Source organism: Vidua macroura, chromosome 15 (assembly GCF_024509145.1).
Source record: "Vidua macroura isolate BioBank_ID:100142 chromosome 15, ASM2450914v1, whole genome shotgun sequence".
Taxonomy (NCBI): Eukaryota; Metazoa; Chordata; class Aves; order Passeriformes; family Viduidae; genus Vidua; species Vidua macroura.
Window position 1 is genome coordinate 8242016 of NC_071585.1, and position 25694 is coordinate 8267709.

Consider the following 25694-nt stretch of genomic DNA (forward strand, 5'->3'; position numbering starts at 1 on the left):
ATGTGTGAGCCAGGAGTCCTCATGGATCGTTCTGCTCATCAAAGCAGGGCAGTTGCTGCAAGTTCAGGAGTTAAAGGGTTCCTCATGGCACTCTGTAGCACCTTCCCACAGCTGCCGTTGTCCCTTCAGCAGGCTCAGCTAAAGCTGTAAAAAGCCTTTCCTGACCCTGGTACTATTTTCTCAGGCAATGCATACTACATGCTTGACAAATAATAAATTTAATAAATAATATTCTAATGCTAGGCCCAAAATCCCAGCTCAGTACCTAGTGATACTGGCAGGAAGTTCACAAAGTCCCACAGAAGTCAGTTCAAAAGCTGAATTGTATCACTGCAGAAATTTGGTCCTGCTCTTCATAAGGCTAATTCACACTTCCAAGTGGCTTTTTATGGCTATTTTTTTCCAACCTCTAACTGACAAAAAAAAATAGTGTACCTTTTACAGCATTTTTTGAACACTTGCATTTAAAATTATCTTTTATCCCAGGCTGGAGTCACACAGCTGTGAAAAATCTCAAAGGTGAAAAATGAATGACATAATAGGAGTTAAATCACAAAATAATCCTAACCCTGGCCAGGGTCAGCTTCCAGGGATTTGCACCTGAAAGGCAGAAAAACTGTACCACACCATCATAATCTTCATGTCTGGAAGAACTTAATTGGTGAAAGAGCTTATTTCAGGATTTTTTTTTCATGCCCAATCCACACTAAATATATTTTATTATTTACTAATTTAAAATTCTTGGCACCGAGTGTTTATGTTCGGAGACCTGCTCTTCAAATAGAATCCACACAGGAAGCAGGTTGAAACAATGTCAGTGCACATTTTTATTGCAATGAAAACAGAGGGCAATAACTGATAATTACTACAGCTTCATATAATTATGAGCAGATCCAGCAAGTCAGCTGAGGATCCAAGGTTGAACAGAGAGACCCCAGTAAAGGTGACAGAGGTTACAGATGAGGCACAGGGTCAGTGAGAACAATCCAGGTGGGGCTTCTCTCATTTCCACTATGCTCAGACTCCATAAGGCCTTATAACAACATCACATAATTTTAATAAGGACATTCCACTCCCCTGAAAGATTATTAAATCTGCTGCAAAAAATACTAAAATGTGATGCTAGCTTGAGATAAATGGTTTAAGTAAGAAAAATGAGACTGGTTAAAACATGGTATTTTAAAAAACACTGTACTTTTTCTTATTTAAAAAAAGAAAAACAGGTTTTAAGATACTGAAAGGTTCAAGAGTACAAAAATATTTACCTTTTAGAAACACCCAAGCCTACAATCACATAAAATAAGTCTCAAAACAACAATCTTCATAAAAATATGGCCACCTATATTTAACTCAAGTCCTCAAACCTGTCCTATGCTGATAAAAAGGCTTTCTTGAGAAATTTACTTACATCTAAACAGTACTTCTTTAGATTAACTCTGTAAAAGTAAAAGCAAGATTAAATACTGCTGTTATTAGAGAAATTGACTGAGAAGGGATAAGAAGATCAGGAGTCACAGGTTCCCTTATGCCATGTTACATTTATGGCAAAAGCATAACTGCAGGAAATTAAAAATAGTATTTCAACTCCCAAAAGCAGCTTGAGTTAATTGCACAAGTTCCTTGCATTTGTTATAAAGCTTAATATTTGTGCTTGAACTTCAGGGAGTTCATTCTTGTGCCAAGAGCCAGCACAAGACAATCCGCCCTGAACTCAGGCATTAGAGATGAGACACTGTGCTTTTGTTAGCCCTTATAGAAGGTGAATCAGGGCTAATTGTTATTTATAGAGGATAAAAATCAGGTCTACCAGGTCTGATAGACTTTAAGTGACCAAGAAGTACACATACAGCCAATAAATACAAAAATAAGAGGAATTACACTCTTCAGACAATGTAGTGTTCATAAAACAGTAGTAGCACAACTCCGAGTTCTACATTTATCTTCATCCAATCTAGTTTTGCTGAACTCAAAAAAAAAAAAAACAAAAAACAAAACAAACAAACAAAAAAAAAACCCAAAAAAAAAAAAAAAAACAAACAAAAACCAAACCAAAAAAAAAAACCCCATACATAATCTGTAGGATTTGAAAAACAAAACACTGGTTTTGTTGGTGTTTGGGTTTTTTTTTAAATAAAACCCCCTGTGGTCCCAAATTAGTAATTTTGAATTTTTTATAGCTGCAGGTTAACATCTCCAGTACAGAAAATCAGATTTTTGTGAGCATCAAATTGCCTTTAAGTTTGTAAATTCTACAAAGGTTTTGTGAAAGCTTTCGAAACTGCAGTGAGGGTTCTCTGAAGGTGCAGAACAAAGTGGTATATATTCAAAGGAGAAATTAAATACTTTGGGAAAAAGAAAAAACAACACCCCAAGAGAGCTAAAAAACTGCTTATGCCCATATACCATGAAAAACCTGAAAGCTATAAAGCATGGCACGTTGGGACAGGATCACGGACTTGCTACAGCTGACTTTTCTGTTGAAAGTGGGTGTGACCCACCAGAAAGTCAGCAAATTCTAGTCCTTACTCAGTGCTCAAGATTTTCCCCAAAGACACTGAAGATTCACAAAGCTGAGGGTTTTGGGTGGGCTCAGGCTTTATGAAAGAACAGCAGCTTTTACAGGAACAGAGGGATCCCAGGTCCTGGGAAAAGCAAGTGACATCTAAAGCCACTCTGATGGTATGTTTAAAACCCATGTCCTTACAAGGAAGTCTGTGTCTGCTCTGCTACAAATGAATTTTGACTCCACTTAGTCTATGGGCTTTGGTCACAGATTTCAAAGGAGGCCAGGATCTTTCTTTCAGGTTTTGAAAGGCAGACACCCAGCTCCCCTTCCTCCAGTCAACACACAAAGTGAGAAAAAACACCAGCATTAGGTTTGCTATTTTTTTTTCCCCTTTCAGCAGCTTTTATCGAGTACCTGACTGCCTGGAGTCACTGCTGTATTATTTCTAAGGCTCACTTCCAGCTTACTCCTTGACTTGTGCTCAGCACAGACAGGCCCCCGTTTCTCAACAGGGACTGTGTCTGCTGACAAAGGCCAGGGAACAGGACACAATGACAGACTAACAGTCCTACAGGAGCAGACAGCATCTGGTCACTATACTGCATAATTTGGGGACAGCAGCACAGGGGTAACAACTATGGTGCAGTAGCTGTTGGCTTTTGTTCATTTTCCTCTGGCAGCAAATGCATTTTGAGATGATTTTGTTCTTCTTTCAGCCCCTCTGAGAGATGTGTCTTTCTTCACAAAGGTGTTATCAGATTTTTAGGACTCTCCTTGGAACTCCTAATGCCAGTGGTTTGTTGCTCATTTCTGAAACTGAAAGCAAGTAAAAGACTGAGAACATTTTCCAAGGTGTCATCAGACACTTCCCTCTCCTACAAGCACCACTACAATAGCCATGTTACACTGCTAAAAAAAACATGAGATGAAATATAACATTCTCTACAGTGTGCCTTGCTGGATGGCAGCAGCAGTGCAGCAAACAGCTTGGAAATTGAACATCATTCAGCAATTATAATTCAGTTACTTCAGGCTGTTGATCCAAGAAACCTCCGAGGGGAATCTGGTTTGAGTCTAAGATTTCTAGCTATAGTTTGTCAACTGCAAAGCAGAAAAGCCACGTGTGAGACGTGTAAGAAGTCCCTAATTGTGATAAAGAGCAACATGTCCTTTCTCCAGGAACCTGGCCTAGGAATTGTTCTTATTCTGAAAGCATAATGACACCTCCTTATACTGACCAGGAATTAGATGCAGGGAATTCTAGCTTCTTCAAGCTATTATTGCTTACAGGAGCAAATTCTGTTCCAATACCAGTTCTCACTGAGCTGAATGGTGGCTATGCAGCTGCTCTTTGGTTAATTCAGTTTCCCTCTGCTGCTCTAAGAATTTTTCTCATACTGTAGTGGATGTGCATAGATTTGAACAGAAATGTTTGCTCGGGGTACCCTAAATAGCAATGTTGTTGGGACAAGAGAACTGTCATTGCTTACAGGTAAATCACATAAACCAGAGGAAAAGCTGTCCTGGCCTGTCGCTGGCTGCCCAAGAAGAGGCTAGAATGTTGAAATCCTGCATTTAATTTAGAATAGTACCTAAAGAACTTACAGTGGAAGAATGAAGGGTCTCATAATATAATATAATCCTACTAAATAAATAATATAATAAATAATAATATAATCCTACTAAATAAATAATATAATAAATAATAATATAATCCTACTAAATAAATAATTTAAAGGAATAGTTTAAATAAAGAGTTTAGAAGAGTAAATGATATAATAGGATGGAAAATGTCTGGACATCTGAAGCAACAGCCTCGAGGTGCTGTGAAAGTCAGCTTTGCTTTGCCAGCACACATCAACTCTCAGGTTTAGACATTCTGGAGAAATTGTATTGTCTGTCAAATTAACAACCTGAAAGAAAACAATCTGAAGGGCACTTTGAGAGCTTTGAAGTTTTGCAGTGGACCTGAAGAAACACGTTTCCTGATTGTGAAAAGGAACTGTGTTCTAAACTCAGTGGGATGAATGAAAGCTGCCTTACCATTTCACCTTCAGCATCTGCTCAAAGCTCTCGGGCAGCGGATTGCCGTAGCTCTCTGGGAGAAACAGGGTCAGGATCCCAATCAGCACAGTCAGGCTTCCCATCAGGATATATGGTAGGAATCTGTCATAGGCACCTGGCAGAACACAGAACATTCCAACAGTACTTAATGTCCACAATTATCAAACTCACTTGTAAAGTTTATATTCCAGACATTGCTGTAATGCAGAATTAATTGGAATAATTAGCTGACAGATTCATCAATATCAAAGGTGAATCCAAAGCTGAATTACATCTATTACCTGCCAGCAAAGGGACTTTTCAATTTTTAAAGCTTCAACATGTGCTCTTGGATGGCCACAACCTACCATAATTTCATGCCAACCCCCACATTTGTGTAGCAGCTAAAAGTTTGGGTAATTTTTTTTTTGTTTGTTTGGGGTTTTTTGTTTGTTTGTGGTTTTTTTTATATTTTCAGCTGGGATAATCAACATCTTTGCAAGGCAGTATCTCTGCTGTAGCCTTTACTACTACACTGTCATCAAGAACCAAATCCTCTGTTAAATAATACAATATGAGGGAATAAAATTGCTTGTAAGCAGTGAAGCACTAATCACTGCCTGAGATCATGGATCCTACTGGGCTGATGCAAAAGAGAAGAGACTAAATCAGCTGAACAGGTTAGTTACAGACTAACAGCTCATTGGTAGGGAAATGCTTTAAAGCCTTCCTTACTGCAAAGGGAGAGAGCATCAGGCTTCCCGAGACACACATGAGGCTCTGGCCTTAGTCTACTCAGAAAATTATTTTGGACTTGAAGGCAGCAGCCTCTGCCAGCAGCCTCAAGCTGGCACACAACTCTTTAGGCAGGATGCAAGATCCTCAAGTCACAACAGCACAGCAATGAAAAGGTCTTTCGGAAAAGGGATTAGCTAGGAGTGAAAGTATTGAAGATAGAGAAAGTACCAAATTGGACTTGACAGTTTTATTTTATAGCTGGGATAGAGCAATATGCTTTATAGCATATGGAACAAACTCAGATTAAAGAGAGGACCTCTGGGTATGTCTCACAGAGCCGAAGTTTGTGATCTGATCTCCTCTGTGTTTTTGAGCTGGATGAACTGCAAGGTCCTAATTTAGCTGTAGCAAATAGCAGCAGCTGACAAGTTTCTCGTCAAACCTCTTAAAGTTTTAGAAACTATTTTGATGTCTGGAACAAGATTTTTTAAAGACTGAGCCCGTGGATATCTGGGAGAAAAAAAACCCACAAACCCACAAAAAACAATCAGTAAAAATATTATTTTGTCTACATTTCTCTCTTAGTGCTGCAATGGAGACTGAAGACCTTAAGGAGAGTCACAGTCCTGCTTACCCTTTTACTTCACATTTGCAAATACCTCAGACAAGGTATTTTCATAGTTTTTGGTACAATGTGTTCTAGTTATACTGGAATGCAGAGGTGAGTCAACACTGATTAGTTACAGATAGTCAGCTCTTCTCCACTTTCCTAGCATGGAGAATCAGCACTAACCCCTCAGCAGTACACCAGCAATGTTTTGTCAAAGCCAGCAAAGTCGAGCTCATGTTGTATGAAAGATCTCAGCAGGAAACAACACTCATTAGGGGCAGAGAGAGTTGACATAGGTCCAGTGATGGCAGAAGGAAATAAATCATGTGTGAATGAAGGAAAGAGGAGATTGAGCACCCCAGACTGAACAGTAGGTATTCACAGATACTTTCACCCTTAGTCCCCTAACCTCTATCACTCTTTCCTGTCTGCAACATGAGGAACATGTATTTTATGTATTAAACAAAAAACCAAATCAAACCAAAAAATATTTGTCAGTTAATATATGCACAGCACTCAGAATGTGATGGCATTGAGTGTCAAGAAAAGCCTATGAGGAAATTAATAATACTGCTTACAGAAGTATTGAGCAATAAGAAGCAATAAGAAAAAGCAAATGAATGAATGCTGAGATGACTGGCTTAGAAACTAAAACAAAAAGAAATTAAAAAAAAAAAAACCACTTCAAGTAAACACACTTTCGTGCCACTTAACCTGTATGTTTTCCATTTATTACTTTAGAGACCACAAATCCTGGGAATGTTTGGAATCCCACCTGCAACATATCCATCTCAGGATGCCCAGGGACAGTACGATGCAATGAATTTCCTACCTCTACATTTCCTTACTTGCAAGACCACTTCTTGTCACACTGTCCTGGGAAACTAACTGGCATCCCGAGATCTGATTATTATTTCAGCCACTCTGCTTGCACAGTTTATAAACATCATCATTGTATTGGGCCAGCTCTAACCCACTTCAGGGATATCTGAATGGTTCCCTAAAGGAATGAAGTGCCTGATCCTTCTGTGAAGCCCAGGGAGCTCCACTTAATTTCTACCATATGTGACAGTTAACGCACACCCAAGCTGAGAGAAGGAACTGAAAAGACAACAAAGTGAAGGGGCTTAAAGGCGAGCCTGCACTGCAGAAACTCAGACAACTTCTCTGGGCAGGTGTGTGGTGCAAGGCACGAAGAACGAGATCTCACCCAGGTAAACAAAGTAAGGAGCAATGATGCTGCCCAGCCTGGAGGCCGTGGAAGTCGCTCCCACTGCCATGTTCCGCACTAGCGTTGGGTACAGCTCCACGTTGTAGACATAAAGCATTGAAAACGCAGCTGTGATGCCAAACTTCCCAAGCATCACCAGTCCAACAGAGAGGACATTGAGTTCTGGAGGAGAAAAAATAAAATCAAGGTGAATAAACAACACCTTGTGCTTATTACCTGTATTACTTCTACATCCAAAAAACTGTATTGCTGTTTTTTTCCAAAAGGTCATGAGTTTGGCACTTTGGGATTTTTTAATTATACAAAGTATTAATCCCATCCCTAGATGACTCCAAACTCTCCACTAAGCATAATGTAGACGCTCAGATTATTTTGTATTTTTCAGATTTTGGTTGTCTTCAAATAAAACAGCATTACTGAAATTTAACAAAACTCTGGATTACACAGCAATAAACTACAAGCTTGAACCCACCCCTTTTTCACAAAATCCTGTGGAGATATACACACAGTGAAATCCGGATGCAGGTTTTTGTAGCCTGGAAGCACAACCAGATAAATCACAGTACACTTTTGGCTTTCATTTTAGAAGTTGGTTCCCCCTGAACTATATAAAGCTCAGTAATTTGATACAATAAATGAGAGTCGAGTGTGACTCAGCATGTACAAATGCAAAAAAAAAACAACCTAAGGCTGCAAGGGATCAGCATAAACTCGACCTCAAATTCTAAATTTGATCCTGGTTTCCAGTAATTTTGCAGAACTGTTATACAGTACCATAACGTATTTTGAATGTTTCATATACTTAAGTCACATATTTAATTTTGTACCTGCAGGAACCAGCTGAATGAAGAGGACAACACTTCCCCCTAAAAACAAGGTGCCAGATATGGAGTAGCGCCGTGGGAGGGAGCGGAGGAGAAGCCAGGCGATCACATACGCTGGAACTTCAATAACAGCTGAGAGGAAACAGTTGACATAGGCATTTCCATGCCAGTCTGGAGTGCTGAGGGACAGGCCAAAGTAACCAACTGATGTGAAAAACCTGAGAAAAGCAATAAAAACAAATTATTTCCGAAACAGCAGTCTCTGAACGCCTCCAGTGTTGCCTCAGATGTCGTTACAAAAATAGGATATCGCAAAGCACTGCCACAGGCACTGTGGCTTAAAAAAGTCTCAGTGGCAACCCCCTCTTTCTAATTCTGTCATCCCATTCAGTGATCATATCCACAGCAGCTTGAAGACACCTCAGATTTCTATGTCCTTCCTGCATACACTACACCAAGTAAAAAGCTTTGTGGAAGTTGTTCACAAAGTCTTATCACTACAATGGACTCAACAACACAATGAAACTCTTGCAAGCTTCCCAAGCCAACTACATTCCTACTTGTAGCTAGTGTCAAGATCTCCCACCCTCAGCAGTTGCATTATATGTTATTTAATCTTCACAGAGAGCTGGATGTTCAGGTTTCAGATCTCAGGAATGCCTTACCAAATGTGCTACCCAATTCCTTTCTGCTGGAGTGAATATGGACAGAAAAGAGTTCTGGTTTTTCTATATGGCATTATTGGGTCCTCATTTCTCGTGGCTGCCCAGGCAGGGACCAGGATCTCACTGAGATGGGCACAGTACAGAACAGAACAAAAATGCTGGCCATGAGTCTGGCTCTTGTTATGTTACTGAGTTGCTGCCTTTGCTTCAAGAAGAACATTTCTCTTCAAATAGAGATTACAGAGATGGGGAGCATTAAAAAAAAAAAAAAAAAAGGCAATTTACTTAAACACACTTAAAAATACAGAAGTTGTTACATATAGTTTTCTAACTGTTTTACATCTGAGTCAAGGCTACTGTCTCCATATTCTTGTGCATTAATGCAGTGTGGGTGTGAGGACACTGAGGGCCATGTACCAGCCAAGGACCACTGGAGCTGGGCTCCGAGGCTCAGACTTATTATCTAAACCTGTGGCATGTGCCCTCAAATCAGAAACTGTTCTATTGCCTGGGTACTTTAGGAATACACATTTCCTTACCACAAAAGTAATGACATAATAGTAATAGTTGCAATGTTTCGGGTTCGAAATAGGTCCAGAAGGATAGCCTTCTGCTGCTGCTGAGGCTTCGAATCCTGCATCTGAAGGAAAAAGGAAAACAAAACCAAAAAAATTCCCACACACCTAAGAGCATAACAACCTCTGCTACCCAGAGTGCAGGCAGTTACGAAGTTATGACTATCAGGGGAAAAGTGGTCAGCCCAAGGGCCACTTCTGCACCAGGGAGCACAGTCCTTAGGAGGAGCTTGTCTTTGCACCCAGCTGTACTCATGGGAGCTTCCACTGCACCACGAAGACTAATTAGAAAGGAGTGTCAGCTGACCAGACAGACGAGTTAAGGTTTCCTTGAGGATCTCACACAGTACTTCCAGAAGTAACCTCAGTTCCAGAGGCATTTTTCTGTCCATTCAACTCTCTTAAACCTTCATAAGGTTTGTGAAGTGAATATAGGAAATCAGCCAGTTTTGGTGCCTGCCAGAACCCTGACAGGGAGAGGAACAGATGAGAAAGGTTGGTGAGGCCAGGGCACATCTTAGGAGCATCCATCACCTCAGATTGGAGATGGAGGGTCGAGTTTGAGGCTTGAAGCAGGAATCTTCTGAGTTGCATTAGAGTGCCTTTCTGCCTGCACACTTTGCCCTTGCTAAGGCAAAGCCAGAACTCGTGGCCAGGCTTCCCCCAGGCCCAAAGAACAAGTCATCCTACCTCTCCCTACAGGACTACCCAGGAGCTGCCCTTTCCTAGGAATAGATGATGGTTTTCAAGGATGATGGTTTTCTATTAATGTTTGAAAAATATTTTCAACATAGACTTAGCTTGCAGACATCTTTCTCAGGTTTTTTTGTACAGACACTTTGGCACACAAAATTTCCACGAAGCAGGCGAGTGCCTCCTTGGTTTAAGAAAATATGCAGGAATGATAAAATGCTGCAATCCAAAAAAGTCATCCCCTGTTTGAAAGACATCTGAGGCCTGGCCGTGAAGTAAGGGAAGTGGTTTTCCATGGCTGGTGTAGAATGAGCTTCCCATAATTGGAACACACACTTCAATTCACACTAAAACTTCCACTTGGGAAAGAGATCTTCAGCCAAAATATAAGTGTGACAGTCAAGTCACAGATCCTGCCCGGGGAGGGGTCACTCGCAGCATCCTTGTCCTGCAGACACTGCAGAGGAGCACGTGGTGCTTTGCTTTCTGCTCTCTCAGGAGACACAAAAAGCAGGTGGCAGTATAAGGCAGTAGAGGAAGATCCAGCCGACAGACAGGCAGTCGTTGCTGACACAGGGCTGGAGGAGTCTTTGCACAACAAAAACGTGCCTCTGTGAGGAGCTCCAGTGAGGGCAGAGCCAGTAGAGGGGGAGATGAGCACAGGAACCAGCCGTCCCACAGTGGCTGTGCTGCTCCCTGGCTTGCTGGGCTGCCAAGTTTGCACTAGACTTTCTTCTTTTAACCAGTAGATATGAAATACAGAAAAACCACAATTTTGAAGAAGAGGTTGATGTTCTTCACTGTCTTCATTCACATCATGGTTTTCAAGTCCCCTTGTAGCACTCAGGTGCTTTGGCTGGTTTGGGCAACCTGAGGAGTCCCTCAGGCTCCACGCAGACCCAGCTCATGTGGGTGCTGATTCAGGGCCCCCACACAGCCCCCCTGCAAAGGGCTCTTGCTAAACTGCAAACTGCTAAAAATGCACCAAACTGAAATGGGCACAAACACATTCTCCTTGGGTCTTTGCAGCGCCCAAAGGATGAAGCAATCTGGGTCACCCTTGCTTTGAAAATCACAATAAACATTGCTGAGGAAGAGAATTACACTGTGAAAAGCAAACAAATAAAACCTCCCTCTGGGTTCTCACTTTGATCTTGCTAACCCAGCACTTACCGCAGGCCAACAGTCACTGCCAGCCCAAGAGCTGCTGGTGCAAACCAGCTCTTTGCTGGCATTTCCCAACAAGTCAACCGGCCAAACGGGGAAGTGCCAGCGAGGTAAAGTACCAGGATGTATGGAACATACCTCTGCAGTATCGAAAAGCACAGCTGGGGCTGGAATGCCATTCATTTTTGCAGCCTTTTGGATAATAGCTTCTGCCTCCTTATATCTTCCCTGGGAGATCAGCCACCGAGGAGACTCAGGAATGATCCTATAATAAGTTTCAGAATAAATGATTCAATGTTTTCCCAAAAGTAACAAGTTATAAATAACATATTTATTGTGCCTAGGAGTTACACTCAGATCTCACAGATTGTTTGCAGCAGGAGACAGCCCAGCACAGAAGCATGTGGGCAATGCAATTCAAATATATGGGACCTATTGTCACGCTAAAGTAGATGCTTTGTCCTTAGTGGTTGTTTTTTAAGGAATAATTAATGTCCACCAGATGTCACCAGATAGACAGAAAGGATGGGGGTGGCTTAGCCAGTGTGAATCAAAAATATTCTTAGGAAGCTGCACTCAATGTGGAAATGCTTTAAATATGCACAGCGTGTATTTACAGGTTCTGTGTCATAGGAATCTTATATACAAACCTCACCATGTCACCACAGCTCTGAGGCAGATTCTCCCAGGCAGAGGGCAGGGGCAGTGTCCCCATGCAGAGTTGATGACATTTTCTAATCAATTACAGGCACATGTTGAATGAATTAACACCAAACACAGCACAGAAAACTTCAACTTTCCTTAACTAAATCGTTTGGTCTTAACAGATGCTATCTTGCTCCTTTAGCCAGCAGCACTTCTTCCTCTCTTTGGAAAAAAGCAGGTCAGCACTCCTTTTCTGATGAGCCCTAAAGACTGACTCAAAGCCAGGTCAATAATTACAAACATCAGATGATTTATATCTGATCATTAATCACTAATGGGACTTTCTGTAAGATGAGCTGCCTCCACTGCTCTTCTTACTGGGAAAGCTGAGGATCTTGAGGCTGTAGAAATAATGCAGGGAACCTTCTGGAGAATTTGGAAGGGAAATGATGAAGAGCAAGAACTGTACAGAGCAGAGGGATGTGCAAGTCACATGGCCCGTGGAAGCAGTGGGTCCACATGCCAAAATGCCAGCTAACACCAACCTGCCTTGGCAGAGCTTTGCCAGGGCACCTTGACCCCCACCTACCCCCATACAGGCCCCAGACAAAGTGTCTCAGAGGAAGTTTTTGGCATTTTTAAATGTAAGCTTTTAAAAGGCCTGGCAATTCCCAGCCCATAGATTTCAAAGCTGAACTCTGAAGCCATGCATTGGGGACAAATTTCCTGTGCCTCACAGTGCCGTTCTGAGAGGCTCCCACCCAGAACCATCCTCCCCAGAGAACAGCTGCTTGGTGCAGAGGGAAATGCTGCTGTGATGAAGGAATTTGAAACACTTCAAGTGGAATAAGCAAACTGACCCTTAAACAGATTCAGACTGTCTTTAAAATCCAGTGACAGCAGAGGTGGAGCTGATAACCATTTTAAAGGTTTGGTTTGAAGACAGGCTAAAAAAAAACCCAACTCACCAACAAACCATCAGCAGATACTTCTAACAAGACTGGGACATGCAGGAGGTGTTTTAGGCTATAGAAGAGTGTGTCTAAATCACTCAACTGTTATAAAGATGCTAATTGCTCACTTAGAGATGTAACTTTTTCAAGGTAGCAAAAAGGAGTTCCCTGAATAATATGAAAGAACTCTTCCTCTTGTGAATTATTCTTAATTTAAGAGTGTGGGTGACACCTTGCTTTTCCTTTCCTATTTTCAAACACCTGTCCCTTCAGAAAACAGCAGATGCCCAAGGCAGCAACCAGCTAGGGCTATCTGCCCTTCTTCAGTGCTTCTGTCCAGCTATAAAGATCAGGGCTTCAAGTACACAGCACCAACGAGGCTCTCTAGGTAGTTACTCGACTTAAAATTGGCAAGAAAAACCCCAAACAAAAAGTGCCCCCTCAAGACAAAGCCTTCTCACGTGGTGAATAGAAGAGAGCCCCTCCTCCCTGACCCTCTGCCATTACCCAGCACCAAGAGCATCAGGCGGGAGGAGAGGTGGGAAGCGTGGCCTCGGCATGGACTCACCACCAGAGCGGGATGCAGAACAGCCCCGGGACAGTGAGCGCCAGCAGCAGCATCCGCCAGTCTCTGATGAAGTAAGCAAACAGTGGCAGCAACATGTAGCCAATTGCAAAAAATATGCAAACTCCTAATGTAGAGAATAGAATACGAACTGATTTGCCAAGAATTTCTGTGCCTGTTTAAAACAAGGGAGGTTGGATTAGCATTTTAACTCTTTGTTTTCAAGCATGATAAATACTTTATTGCATTTACAAACAAACAAACAAAAAAAAAAAAGCTAAACAATCTTAGAAAAGAGCAGCACAGTACAGACAGGCCTGTACAGAAAAGCTGCTGGGAGTATTGGGAACCTTCAGATAAAGAAGCTACTTCTGTTTGCTTTGATTAATGCATTGGCAGACACAGATAAGGACAGGCATGGGGGATGGCTGGCAGACTTCCAGGAGCCTTCCTCACATGCTCCCCTTGGACACATCCTGCTCCCCCACTTAACCCATCCGGATTTAAGATGCAATTCACTGCTGGGCACTTCTGAAAGAGCAAAGGTCTGAGCACAGCAGACTGGCATGGGATGGAAGGATGTGAATTTACAGTAAGGTGAGGTGGAAACAAATTTCCCACCTATTTTTGGGAACAGAAGAAAGGTTGGAATGTTGGATCAGCACATCAGGGGCTGAAGGACAGAACCAGGGAAGATGCCATCCTCTAGTAATGTTATTGTTCCAGTAGCCAGGCAGCAGTCAGGGAAAGCATCCTACAGCCATTGCACCATGCAGCAACCTAATATTGAGTAATGAAAACTGAGACAGTTCTAAGCCTTCCACAGCACCTAAATTCTTTCACAATAAAACACCCAGACACTGCTTAATAGAATCCAGTGAAGCCCTAAGGTCCACCTCACTTTTCCCTGAGCTCTCAGCCCCTGGTCTGCAGAGCTCTCCTTCATGTTAGCAGCACTGCAAGGGCCATAAGTGCCACGGTTTGATCTGGTCTCAATTAAAACACAAACGACACTGAGCGAACTGAGGGCCACAAAGTGTGGAGAGTGTACTTGGGTTGTGTATCATGGCAAGAACTCCAACATTTATTATTGCAGAGAAGATGGAAAAAAATACCCAAGACTGGAAAACCCTCCTCTTTGATAGTTACATGAATTCTCATTTCAGAAACCTAGAGTAACTTAATAAAGTCACAGTAAAAAAACGTGAAAATAAGAATTTGCTGGGCTAAAATGAGTGTGTGGAGATACATGTTACCATCTTCCTCTTGACTTGCTCTTGTTTAGAGGGGCTTTCTTGAGAGAGGTCTGATACTTGAAACACTGGTTTAAGCCTGTTAAATGTTACATTATAATTTGTGGCAATTCAAAGACAGTATGAGATGACGTCTCTCCTGCCTTTCCTCTTCCTTCATTCTCGTAGCCATGGAGTAACAGTTCTTGGACAATATCACCATGCCTTCACAAACCTCTGTAGTGTTTTACAATCCCCGAACCTGAACACAACAGTTTTGAGCACAGAGAACAACTGAGACCTAAAGCTAAGAGAGAAATTTCACAGCATGTGGCTGAAAAAACCCTAACATTGACTACAGAAGTTCACCAACAGCTCAGGGGCAACTATTTCCATGAAGGTGGGCAATAGTGCAAAGGGCAGCATGAGCCTGGGTGGCTAAGGATATTGAAACAGGGTCTGAGCTACACATGGGGAGGCAACAGAGGTTTGGATGTTGAGAGTTTGAGTGACAAGAGAAATCTGTGCTGAACTTGGAAAAAAACTCACTGTACTTGGGGATGGAGGGTGCCAGGGCTGCAGCACAGCCAGGGTCATCAGGGCCTTTAGAGGTGCTGGTGTCACTGCTCCCCTCCCAAGCACAGGTCAGCCCTGCCTGCTCTTGGATGAAACAAGGGGAGCATCTCCAGCACATCCTGTAATCAGGATGGGTTTTCTTAAGGAGTTACTTTTCTTTTTATAGGTATATTCTCCTATTGAGCACCTCTATCATGTGCAGCTTCCTGGAAGCTCCTGGGTTTGCCTTGCCACAGGCAGAAGTCACAGTGCCTATGGGGAAATGCTGTGGAGTGTAGGGTGGGAAGGACCACCCTCTGTAAGTACCTCCCTCCTTGCCCATGACAGTCAGCTGATGGCTCACTTAAATGGGGAAGCTAAGGTCTAAGTCAGTTCAGACTAACCCTGCCCTCAGAACCAGCCTCAAGGCTGCTGGGGAATGGCCAGCACTGCTGACAAGTGCCCCAGGAATCTGCCTCTCTGCTCCCTGGGAGCCATCGCTGCTGTGGCAACTTTACAGAGGAGAGGATGGCAGAAAAGACAGCACAATGGGGCCAGCAAACAACAGCTAACCCATTAAACAAGGCTAGTGAAACCGGGGGAAACCCAGTCTCCTCTCTCAACAGAAGGATCATTTGCCCAGTGGGGTGTTCCTGGCCCTCCCTTCCAGCTTTGCTTCTGCTGAGCACCGAGACAGCATCCCAATCCACATCCAGCTGTGCCCCACATTCCCAGGGGAGCTGGCAGCTAAATTCCTGCCTGATCAGAACCTGCACCTCTGTGCTACACAGCACCCATGTGTTTCCACACAGATTTTCAGCTTTACCCAGTGCTGTACCCCCCAGCCTTCCCATGGCAGGCATTTGCTCCTGCTCCATCAGCTCCACAGAATTAAACTACCAGGACAGTGGGAGCAGTGGCAATTGTGACAGCAATGGCAGGAACAGTTACAGTGGTGATGGCAACAAGGGATCTCCCTGCTGACAGCCTGCCCTTAATCCTCCCTGTGCCACAGGCAGCAGTGACTCGTGGCTGCTTGGGGACACAATGCTGCATCCTCTTCATAGCACTGACTTCATATGGTGCTCTTCTGAACTATTTTTCCCCTCATGTTAAACCTCCTCGGGTAGGAAAGACCAGCATTAACTAGTAATGTACAATTTTAATCTAGCTCCCATTACGATCTACAAATTCTAATGTTGACACCAGGGGTTTATAGATGGCCATAAATATGTATTTGTACAGATGTTAAAGACAGAAATCCCAGCTTCCCCCCTGAGACCTGCATCACTCATCCCCATAATTTGCCCATGCAGTTGCCTTTCCTGAAACCCCCGTGTCCAGTGGGAGCCTCTGTGGGGTCTCCTTTCCCCATGGGGTCCATGCAACTGCTGGGTCATTCTTCCTACACTCCCCATAGACAAGAAAGCAAACCTTATCTTCCAAAACTTAGGACATTATCACTGATCTCAACACTGAGAGCAATGTCTTTATGGCTAATGGGGCTTTGGCACTCAGCCAGCTCCTCTGCTCTGGTCCCCCTGACACTCATTGTGCCTGGAAATTGCTGGTTTGCTCCACTCTGCACTCAGGTATGCACTGACCTCTCTGCAAAGGGTGCAGAGGGAGGCAGGGATGAACCCAAATGCCTTCTGTATCTCAGATCTGCTGCTAAACCCTGAACGCTGCCTTGAATGTCTTCTCCAAAGAGGAATGAAATGGATGTTTATTTAGACTCTTCCTGCTCTCTTCTTTTTCTCTAAACCTACAAAAAGTATAGGCTTGAAGAATCACAGAGCAAAAAAAAAAAAAAAAAAAAAAAAAAATCATACAGACTTAAAGTAGGAATTACCAGTGCAGATTTACCACTGTCTAATTAAATGATTCAGGTTCAGAGGGGAAAAAAAAGTAACAGTACATTAAGCAAACATTTAATATAATGCAAATATATTCATACCCAAAATGAAGGCCACCACGTAGTTAGATATCTGTCCCATCCCCACAATGAGAAAGAGCACTGTGAACATCTCCCAGCTGGTGGAAAAGATCTGTAGGAAGCTGAAGCCAGTCTGCACAGCCATTGTCAAAAAAAGGATATTCTTCCTGCCAAACCTTTGGTAAAGAAAAAGATTATTACTGAAACAGCATGTATTTATAGTGGGGGCTATGTAAGAGGGCACAAGGGAGAACAAATATCCAATCTCAAGTTATGCATCTTAGCACAACCTGAAATTCTGTTCATCTTGAAGAATTTTACTATTTTCATATGAACTAAAAAATATTAATATTTCCAAGGCCCATAAGACAAACAGAGAAGAAAAGCTATGAGCAGAAACTTCAGAAAGCCACTAGACAGAGATTAAGAAGACTAGGCAACAGTACAATAGGGAGACACATGCAGACTGCAAGCCACACACCTGAAAGTGAGGAAATTATGGATTTCAGGCTACTGGCATCTATACTTTGCAACACCATTATGCTTTTAGTGTGCTAAATAGCTTTGTCAACTGGTTTTGGTCTGAGTTACCAGACATACTGCCTGCCCCCTTTCTCTCACCTGTTTCTCTGCATTAGGATTTTGTGGCATGTTGTCCTGGAGAGGCAGGACAAGCTCAGTACAGGTTTTCACACCTGTGGGCACAGATGCTGCATGGGCTGCATCACCTGCTGCCTGCAGCAACCCTTCACTTGGAAAGCTTCTGTAGCAGGCAGGGGGAAATTGCTTCGGGACAGGCTCAGATCATAACCCTTTACTGACAAAAGCCCCAAATAATCCAAGGAAGCTCATGTGGGAAGGCATGAGCCAGGCTCTCAGTGGCTGTGCTGCCACCAGGGCACACACACTTCCTCAAATGCTCCCACTGGGAAATGGCACCACTGGGATTTAGTGATTATCTCATCTCCCTTTCAAACAGTAACACCAACTGACTTCTGCACTGGGGCAGGAGTCAGGCGATTAAATTCAGATCACATGGAATTTAATGCTGGAGGCTTTGGGATTAAGACTCCCAATGAGTTTTGAAACCCCTCCACTAAGCACCCAGAGAACACTGCTACCTTATGACATCCTCATTCCCAGACAGCAGTCAGAGCAGGATCAGAGATCCCACCACATGGATGCAGGGCTGAGGGCTGTATGCAGCAGAGATTTGCACAGGGAATGTATATTCTGCATTCAACTTGTAAGGCCAAAACCTCAGCACTGCTGAGACAATTATCAAATGCCTGTAATGACTAGTTTACATTTTTATCTAGTGAGATGCTATGACAATTGCTATCATTTTCAGGTTATCTTTTTTTCCTTCCTCTCATATGTCCTTACTCTGTTTTCACCAAACCATCTCTCCTATGCAGAGATTCCATTCAAAGGGCAAGTTTCTATCTTGCAGCTCTAACAAGGGATTATCAGTTAATGTGCATCAAAACCTAGTGTCTTTTAACTTACTAAAATGTCTGGATAAAGAAACAAATGGGAAGTGGGTTGTGAAGGGAAACCCACTGCATCAATCTACAGAGCAGCCACATGGGCTCCTTGTGGACATCAGTCCCTGGGCTCTGAAGTGCACAAGAGAGAGAAATCCTTCACCTGGGGTAGACCAGGATGGGATTTTTGAAGAAGCCAGACCAGTTACCTAATTTTGATCAGGACTCAAAGTACTGGACATTTCACTCCTTTTATGTGAAACAAATGCCTTACAATCTCTTGAAACAAATGCCCCAGGTCTGCCGTGCTCTGCCCATGGCATTACCTGTCTGAGAGCTGCCCCGAGATGAAGGAGCCGATGAGGACCCCCACAAAGAAGAGGGAGCTGGTCAGTGGGGTTTTCCAGTCGTCCTCACACACCAGGTTCCACTGCAAGAGAAAGTCCTGTACTCAGACACAGCCCCAATGCTGTGCTGAGCCTCGTCCAGCACAGGGGCTGCTGGTTGGAGACACAGACATTTCCATGCAATGGAATTCTGTTTCCCCATATCCACACTTCCACCCGCCACTGGCACTGTTTTCTTGGTCAAGGTCACTGTTGGAACACCCTGCTTAAAGCACAAGAAAAAGAAGGGAAAGTGACTGCCTCCCCAGGCAACTCCATGAGGCCAAAACACCAGCAGCTGTCTGACACAGCCCCATTGCCTCTGAAGGGGATAAGCAGCCAGCAACACCAAATCTGATGGGAGCCCATGTGCACAGCTCAGGGGCTGTCCTGGACCTGTTTCCAGTACAATCCTCCCATCATGTACCCACCAGACCCCTGCACCTGGCTCTCCATGGTCCAAGATGCTTCCACCAGTGAAACAGAGCAATAGAGAAGGGTAAAGAACCATTCCAGCTAAGGATAGCTCCCAGTTTACCTCTGCCAGCACAAAACCTGCTGCAGCTCTGTAACTTCTGGGGCTGACAAAACATACGTAAGAAGATGCACAAAATGAAATCTCTTTTCTTTCACTGGCGTGTTACCAAATTCTGTTCCACCCCACAACCTGCACCACTGACTTGCCACCCATCACTCACAGCCTCATGACTGCAGCTGGCTGTGGCTGCAGACTTAGGACAGGAGCCAATGTGGAAACTTCCACCTAAAACTACTCATAACCTCAGACAAGGTTTAAAAAAAATAAAAACTGCATCATGAGCCTCTGTCCACTGAAGTTACAGCTAAGCATGTCTCTGCCAAGGCTTGCTCCCTTCCTGGTGACTAATCTCCTGGTTATGGCATGCCTGCCAAGAGTACTTAGGGAGAGGCTTCAAACATGTCACTCTCAGATCAGATAATTCTACCACAATGGTAAGCTAGTTAGATCACAGATTAAAGTATGGCATAATTGTAATAATTAGCCAGGCTATCAGAGAGCGGGGCCATCACCTGCACCCTTTGCTCGGAGAATGGATGGGCCAAGCACAGGCAAAGGCTTGGTGATGGAGCAGAAACCTGCCACCAGAGCTGCTCAGGCTCCTCACTCAGCTGCAGGCAACCAGGAGCAACTCTTGTGTTACAGAGACACCCAGGCACTGCCTGATGGCACCACAAGCCGTGCCAAAAACAAACCACAGGTGGATTGGTGGATGAGCTTCACAGCTGCTGCAGAACAGGCAGGCAAACCCCAAAACAAGGGGGAAGGTGGTGTGGTTTGATGCAGTTTGCTTTGGACTATAATTTAGGAAAGAGATGCAATTAATGCCTATTTTCAGACAGAAGTACGCTGCCAGCAGAGGGGAGTCAAGTACCTCTGCCCTTTGCCCAGCCTGCAAAGTAACACCAGCTACATGACAGAAAAAGAAGCTGAGGTTAAATACACGGCCCATGCCTCTTCCTGAGGAACACACATGCCTTCAATGCAGGAACAAAGAGATTGCGGACTAAAATGTACCTCCAAGACTTAAATCTGATTAAGAACAAAAAGAACCCTGTGGCAGAATTTTCTGTAAGGTATTTTCTTGTTCCTGCTGGGTAGGGAAAGGTGGTAAAGTGTGGGCCTGTCTGGGCACACACCTGCACTTATCTACAGTGTTTTGAGAAGGTGGAGGTTAGCATGTGGGTCAGTGGGGCTCTGGTGAACTGAAGGATGCTAGCTGTGATAAATAGATGCAGGGATCTGCTTCATCTGTGAGAGAAAACAGATTTCTGTAAAGAAAGTCAGTAGAAAACAAGTCCAGCATTTAAAACAAAGCAAAATTCAGCTACATAAAACATGGCATTCAAAGTACACTGTAGAGGTCTTTCACCACATCCAGCTGCAGCTTCCTTGCCCCACTCAGGGAAAGCTGTTGACTGACAGCATGGCAGAATCTGCAGCTCATACAAACTACTGTTAATTATCTGGGTACTGAGCACCTCGGTCTGGGGCCACCAGCACAGCACCTGGACCTTCAGACTTGAGTTGCTCGAGGTTAAGGATCAGTGTTTTCAAAATGTCTCCATGGTGCCAAAGGCACTTTGGCTGTAAAATAAACCCAGCTAAATAATAACTTGCCCATGAAATTGCATTACCTCTTTGGTGCCAAATGCCTCCTATCCAGGTGTTTGCTCCACTTTTTCCCATGACATACTGCATACCCAGCAAAAATTCACTGTCAGGTCTTTCAGATTTGGGGGGATGTGTAAACAGCACACAGCAGCTGGTGTCCAAAGAGGGGTTACTGCTTACAGAACTCACTGCATTTGACCAGAAAACACACAAACACATGGAATCCATCTGATTTTAAGTATACCTGGGGCTGCTGAGTGAACAATCCACCTATTTTAGCTCTAATATCACATGGTCCCTGAGCAATACAGCCCTACCCTACAGCTACACCTCATTTCCCAAATTCCAGCTTCCCATCCCCACAGGCACTCACTCTGACTGAGGCTCATGCACAGTGGTCAGCCACATATCAGCACGGTAAGGTTTCAGCAGTGCTTCAGTGTATAGGGAAAAGTGAAATGTAGCTTGTTTGACCCCTTCCTCAGAGGCTGCATCCATCACAGACAGCACCAAGCACACCATGGCTACAGGAGCTACAGTCCAGCCACAGCAAAACTGCCTACAGCTAGAACTTCCAAAATGTCTCTACTGGGCTAATTATACATTAACCAGAAAATAAGTAATTCTGTAACGTCCCTAGCAAAGCAAACTGGGGAGCAAAGTTCATGTAAGATTCCAGGCAAGGCCTCTGAATGCTAGGAATAGGAGCTGCTCAAGAATGCTGTAATCAAACCACTTTATTCCCATCAAATCCCCACAACCCTTTCTCACAAGCTCCCAGCTACTGGAAGAGCCAATTCTGCTAGGTGCTGCTGGTAGGAACACTACAGATGGACGAGCTTTCTGAAAAACTGAAATTGCTGGAGAAGGTGCCTTGACTGCCCAAAGTGCCCCCCCTGCCAATCAGAAATCACTAATTACCCCCCCCAGTACAGCCCATTCACATCAGAGGAGTTCCACTAGTGGAACCTTGTGTAAATGGGTGGGGCTGCAAATCAGGGAAAATCTGAACTTGCTTCCAAGAGTAAAGCTGACGATGAATAACTCAAGAAGTGTTAATTATTCACAGATGGCCCCATCCTGCTCCCTGGGTACCAGGTCCAGCAATGAGACCAGCTCTGCTCACTGCACAAGTGACAATGCACAAGCACCTCCATGCCCGAGCACAGGGGGGGCTTCCAGGGCTGGGCAGCGCTGCTCTCCACTGATGGAAAAAAGCCGTAACAGAATAGAAAAGACCTTCAGATGCCTTCAAACCACAGCAATTCCTATCCAGTCTCTTGTCTCTGCCAGTCCCAAAAGCTTCTAGTTTTTGCCTTCACTAACATTAGGGCCAGGGCTGGGACAGGGACTGAGCAGGATGACACAGGTGACAGACCAGTAGCCCCAGTAGAACCTCTGGCATTCACTCTGCCCTTTGCAGGAACCTCAAAGTGGTGTCTGGGGTACATGCCAGGCCCCATCAGTGGAGAGCAGCTCAGTGTGTCCCCAGGGAGCAGTGATGGGTGACAGCCTGGCTCAAGGGAACTAACTGGATCCTAATGCCCACTCTGAAGGGCAAAATTGGTGCTTGTCCTTGAGACTCTAATTAATGTTTGATCTGAACATCATTATCTGGAAGTAAAAAAAAAAAGAATACTAATGTAACAGACCCCAGGAGCCTGCCAATAGGAAAAGGAAACCCTGCAGCCCATTCCTCTCAGCAAAAGGATCACTCTTGATCCCACAATGACTCACATTTCCACTTGCTCCCCATTACTCTTACAGCCCCTTTCTTACATCATCCTGGCCCAAAGATCACCTGTGGACATATTCACCTTTCCCCATCATCTCCATTTTAACACCACGAAAATGACTCAGTCTGGGATTCTCTGCTCCCAGGGTTTACTTAGCATGTCCTCACAGACCAAGTAACACAGGTGCTGAGCTGGCATCTCCCACTTCCCTTCAAGCAACGCTAATAACTGGATTAAATGCAACTCAACGAATCAAACGAAGTCTCCAGCACTTAATCCTGTACCATCAAGTTCTGTTCTTCAATTGAGTTCTGAAGCTGTTTCTTCACTGAGCTTTTCTGATGGCATGTCCTGGCTTGTCTTCGCTAATACAGAGAAAAATGTTGGGTACAAAAATAAGCATCTCAAATTTGTCTAAACTGCCTCTTTCCAGCATTTAATCAGTGCCTGATTTCCTTGTTTTGAAACCATATTCCATTTTTTCCAAATGTCCATGACAATTTTGAAACAAAACAAGTGTCTTTCTTTTCCATCTGGCTTACAGATGGCAACCTGGCACTTGGTTTCCATCTCTGAATGTGCTATTGCCTCTCTGGCATGCCCCATGGCAAACCCCACAGCTATGTTCCATCCAAATACTGCACAGATTGCTCTTGTTTGGCATCTTCCAACATAAATTATTTACTGTCCATTAAGAAGAACCACATTTCTCCTCTTTTTGCTTCATTTACTGCTTCTCCCAGAGCACGCACTGACTCTAAAACAGAGATAACAAGTTCATAGACACACCAGGATAAACTGACCTCCCTCTGGCAGTGAGAGTGGCATTGTCTATGCCAGTGGTGGCCATCAGGCACCTGCCATGCAGCCGTGCCAGCCTGTGGGTTATGTGGGCAGCAGCTGTGCCAGCTGGGCATGTGGGCAGCAGCCAGGCAGCTGCTGCCTCATTTCGCCCATGGCCAGGAGCAGGACAAGCTTCCCATGAACCCCTGCCTTGACCTGATATTGTGAGGGATGTCCAACGACTGAGTACGACTGCCAGCACAAATGGCAAGTGTCACATGTGCCTGCTCCCTTTGAGCAGGTGACAGGAGGCTGACACCTCCTGCCCTCATCCTGCCTGCCTGGCACGTGGCTGAGCCTATGTCTGCACACCTTTAGCACAGACCCTCCTGCTGTGTCCTCAGGGCACAGACTCCTTGCCTCAGCATCAAAACCTTTGTGGCTGTGCCATCCTTCGATGTTTTTTTGGTGGCAGATGTTGCTGCTGAGTCACAGGACTCGTGAGGAGGGTTCCCCACCCATTCCCTCTCACGCTCCCCGAGGGTGAGCCATCAGTGCATGAGGAGGGTGGCCCTGGGCTGCTTGGGCACTCTGGGCTGAAGGACCGCGGAGCCTGCCAGCTGCCACTGCCTGGCATGCGGGTGAGCCTGTTATTCCCTGAAACCCTTTACACAACAAAGATCAGCAACAGCACTCCTGCAGCTTCAGAGGAATCATTTTCCTTCTCTAACGGAGCTCCACACTCCGTGCCAGCGTTACGGAACAGCGCGGCTCTGCCACCACACCACGGCACGGCCAGAAGACCCAAACAAGCGCTTACATTGCCCGGCACCGCTGATGTTCCCCCATGACACTCTGTACAGGTGATGCCACTGCAGAGCCTTACACACCGAGCGGACAGCCGGGCTGCAGCCAGGTCAGGCTCCCGCAGAGTGACCACGGCACCTGCCTCTCACCAATCCCAGCGCTGGCGGCCACGGAAGGCACTGGCATTCCAGGGCGCGGGGCCAGCGGGAGCCCACTCTGCTCTAGCCCCGGCAGGCTGGGTGCGTGCTTATCTGAACGTATCCATGTCCTCATTCAACGCTGCACTGAGGACGAGCGATTCCATCACATAGAAAATATACCGGAATGGTCAGCGTGCGGCAGGAGGAAACTACCGGGCTTCAATTTTCAGCCTCTGCCTCCCCCTCCACACAAACCTGTTTCAGAGTAAAACCAGCCGGCAAACACAGCTGGAAGGGCGAGGTAGCGCAGCTCCTTCGTCAACCTTTACCTCTCGCATCCCCCCCGCTCCTCGCAGCATCGTGCCCACCGGGACCCCTTCCCGCAGGCACTTCACCCGATGGTTCCTGCTCCGTGTTCGCCCTCCCCCAGGCAGAATGACAGGCCTCGGCCCCAGCACGGCCCGGGGCAGGGGTGTCACCGCGGCCGCGCACCTCGGTGACGATGGTGGAGCGATAGACATCGCGGCTGTACTCCCAGCCGTCCAGGCACGGCTCCTGCTCCAGCGCCTCCAGCTCCACGTCGGAGCCGGGTCGCAGCCCCAGCGCCGAGAAGTTGGCGAGCGCGGCCAGGCGGTAGCGGCGGCAGCGGCTCGGCACCTCCTGCCCGCCGCGCAGCTCCAGCGGGATGCTGGCGTTGCGCCACTCGCCGCTCAGGTTGGCCCCGCGGGGCACGACGCACCGGTGCTCGGGCGTGCCGGCCAGGAACACGACCGACATCCCGTTGAAGCCATTGGGAATGATGCTGGCGCTGAGCAGAAAGAAGACGAGGCGCTGGAAGCGGCCCCACTCGCCCAGGAAGGCGGTGGCCGCGTCGTAGTCGCGCATGACGAGCGCGGAGCTCCGCGGGTCTCCCCCGGAGCCGCGCGCTCCGCGGAGGCGGCGCGGGCGGCTCCGCCCCGGCCCGGCCCGGCCCGGCCCCCGCGGGGCGGTGCGGCCCGGCCCGGCGCTGCCGCCCGGGGGGGACCGGGGCGGCTCGGCCAGCCCCGCCAGCCCCGGGCTCTGCCGATCCCGCCTCCCCGCGGCATCCCCGGAGCCTTCCCCCGGGCACCGCTTCTGCTCCGCCGCCGGCTCCGGAGCTTTCCTTAGGAGGCGTGTCCGGTTTTTTTCCATTTATTTCCCTGGGCAGCCGCAGCCGGAGCGGAGCGGGCGGTGCTGTTATCGGCACGGCGGGACCGGGCGGCTGTCTCGGTGTGAGACAGCAGCTG

At 45.7% G+C, this 25694-nt stretch overlaps 1 protein-coding gene and 1 long non-coding RNA gene across 2 annotated transcripts; one reads left to right on the top strand and one right to left on the bottom strand.

Moving 5' to 3' along the window:
• Window positions 1–803: 803 nt before the first annotated feature.
• SLC22A4 (solute carrier family 22 member 4) lies at window positions 804–25328 on the bottom strand. Its single transcript, XM_053990841.1, has 10 exons — window positions 24922–25328; window positions 18752–18855; window positions 16960–17114; window positions 13219–13390; window positions 11191–11317; window positions 9157–9257; window positions 7956–8170; window positions 7108–7290; window positions 4550–4685; window positions 804–3322 (listed from the first exon to the last, which is right to left on the bottom strand). Exons 1-10 carry the CDS (start codon window positions 25312–25314, stop codon window positions 3247–3249), a joined length of 1662 nt encoding a protein of 553 aa, XP_053846816.1. The 5' UTR covers window positions 25315–25328; the 3' UTR covers window positions 804–3246.
• LOC128814716 (uncharacterized) lies at window positions 4705–8037 on the top strand. The gene is made up of 3 exons (XR_008439462.1): window positions 4705–5956; window positions 6061–7111; window positions 7962–8037. It is a non-coding gene; the product is annotated as an uncharacterized LOC128814716 (long non-coding RNA).
• Window positions 25329–25694: the final 366 nt, after the last annotated feature.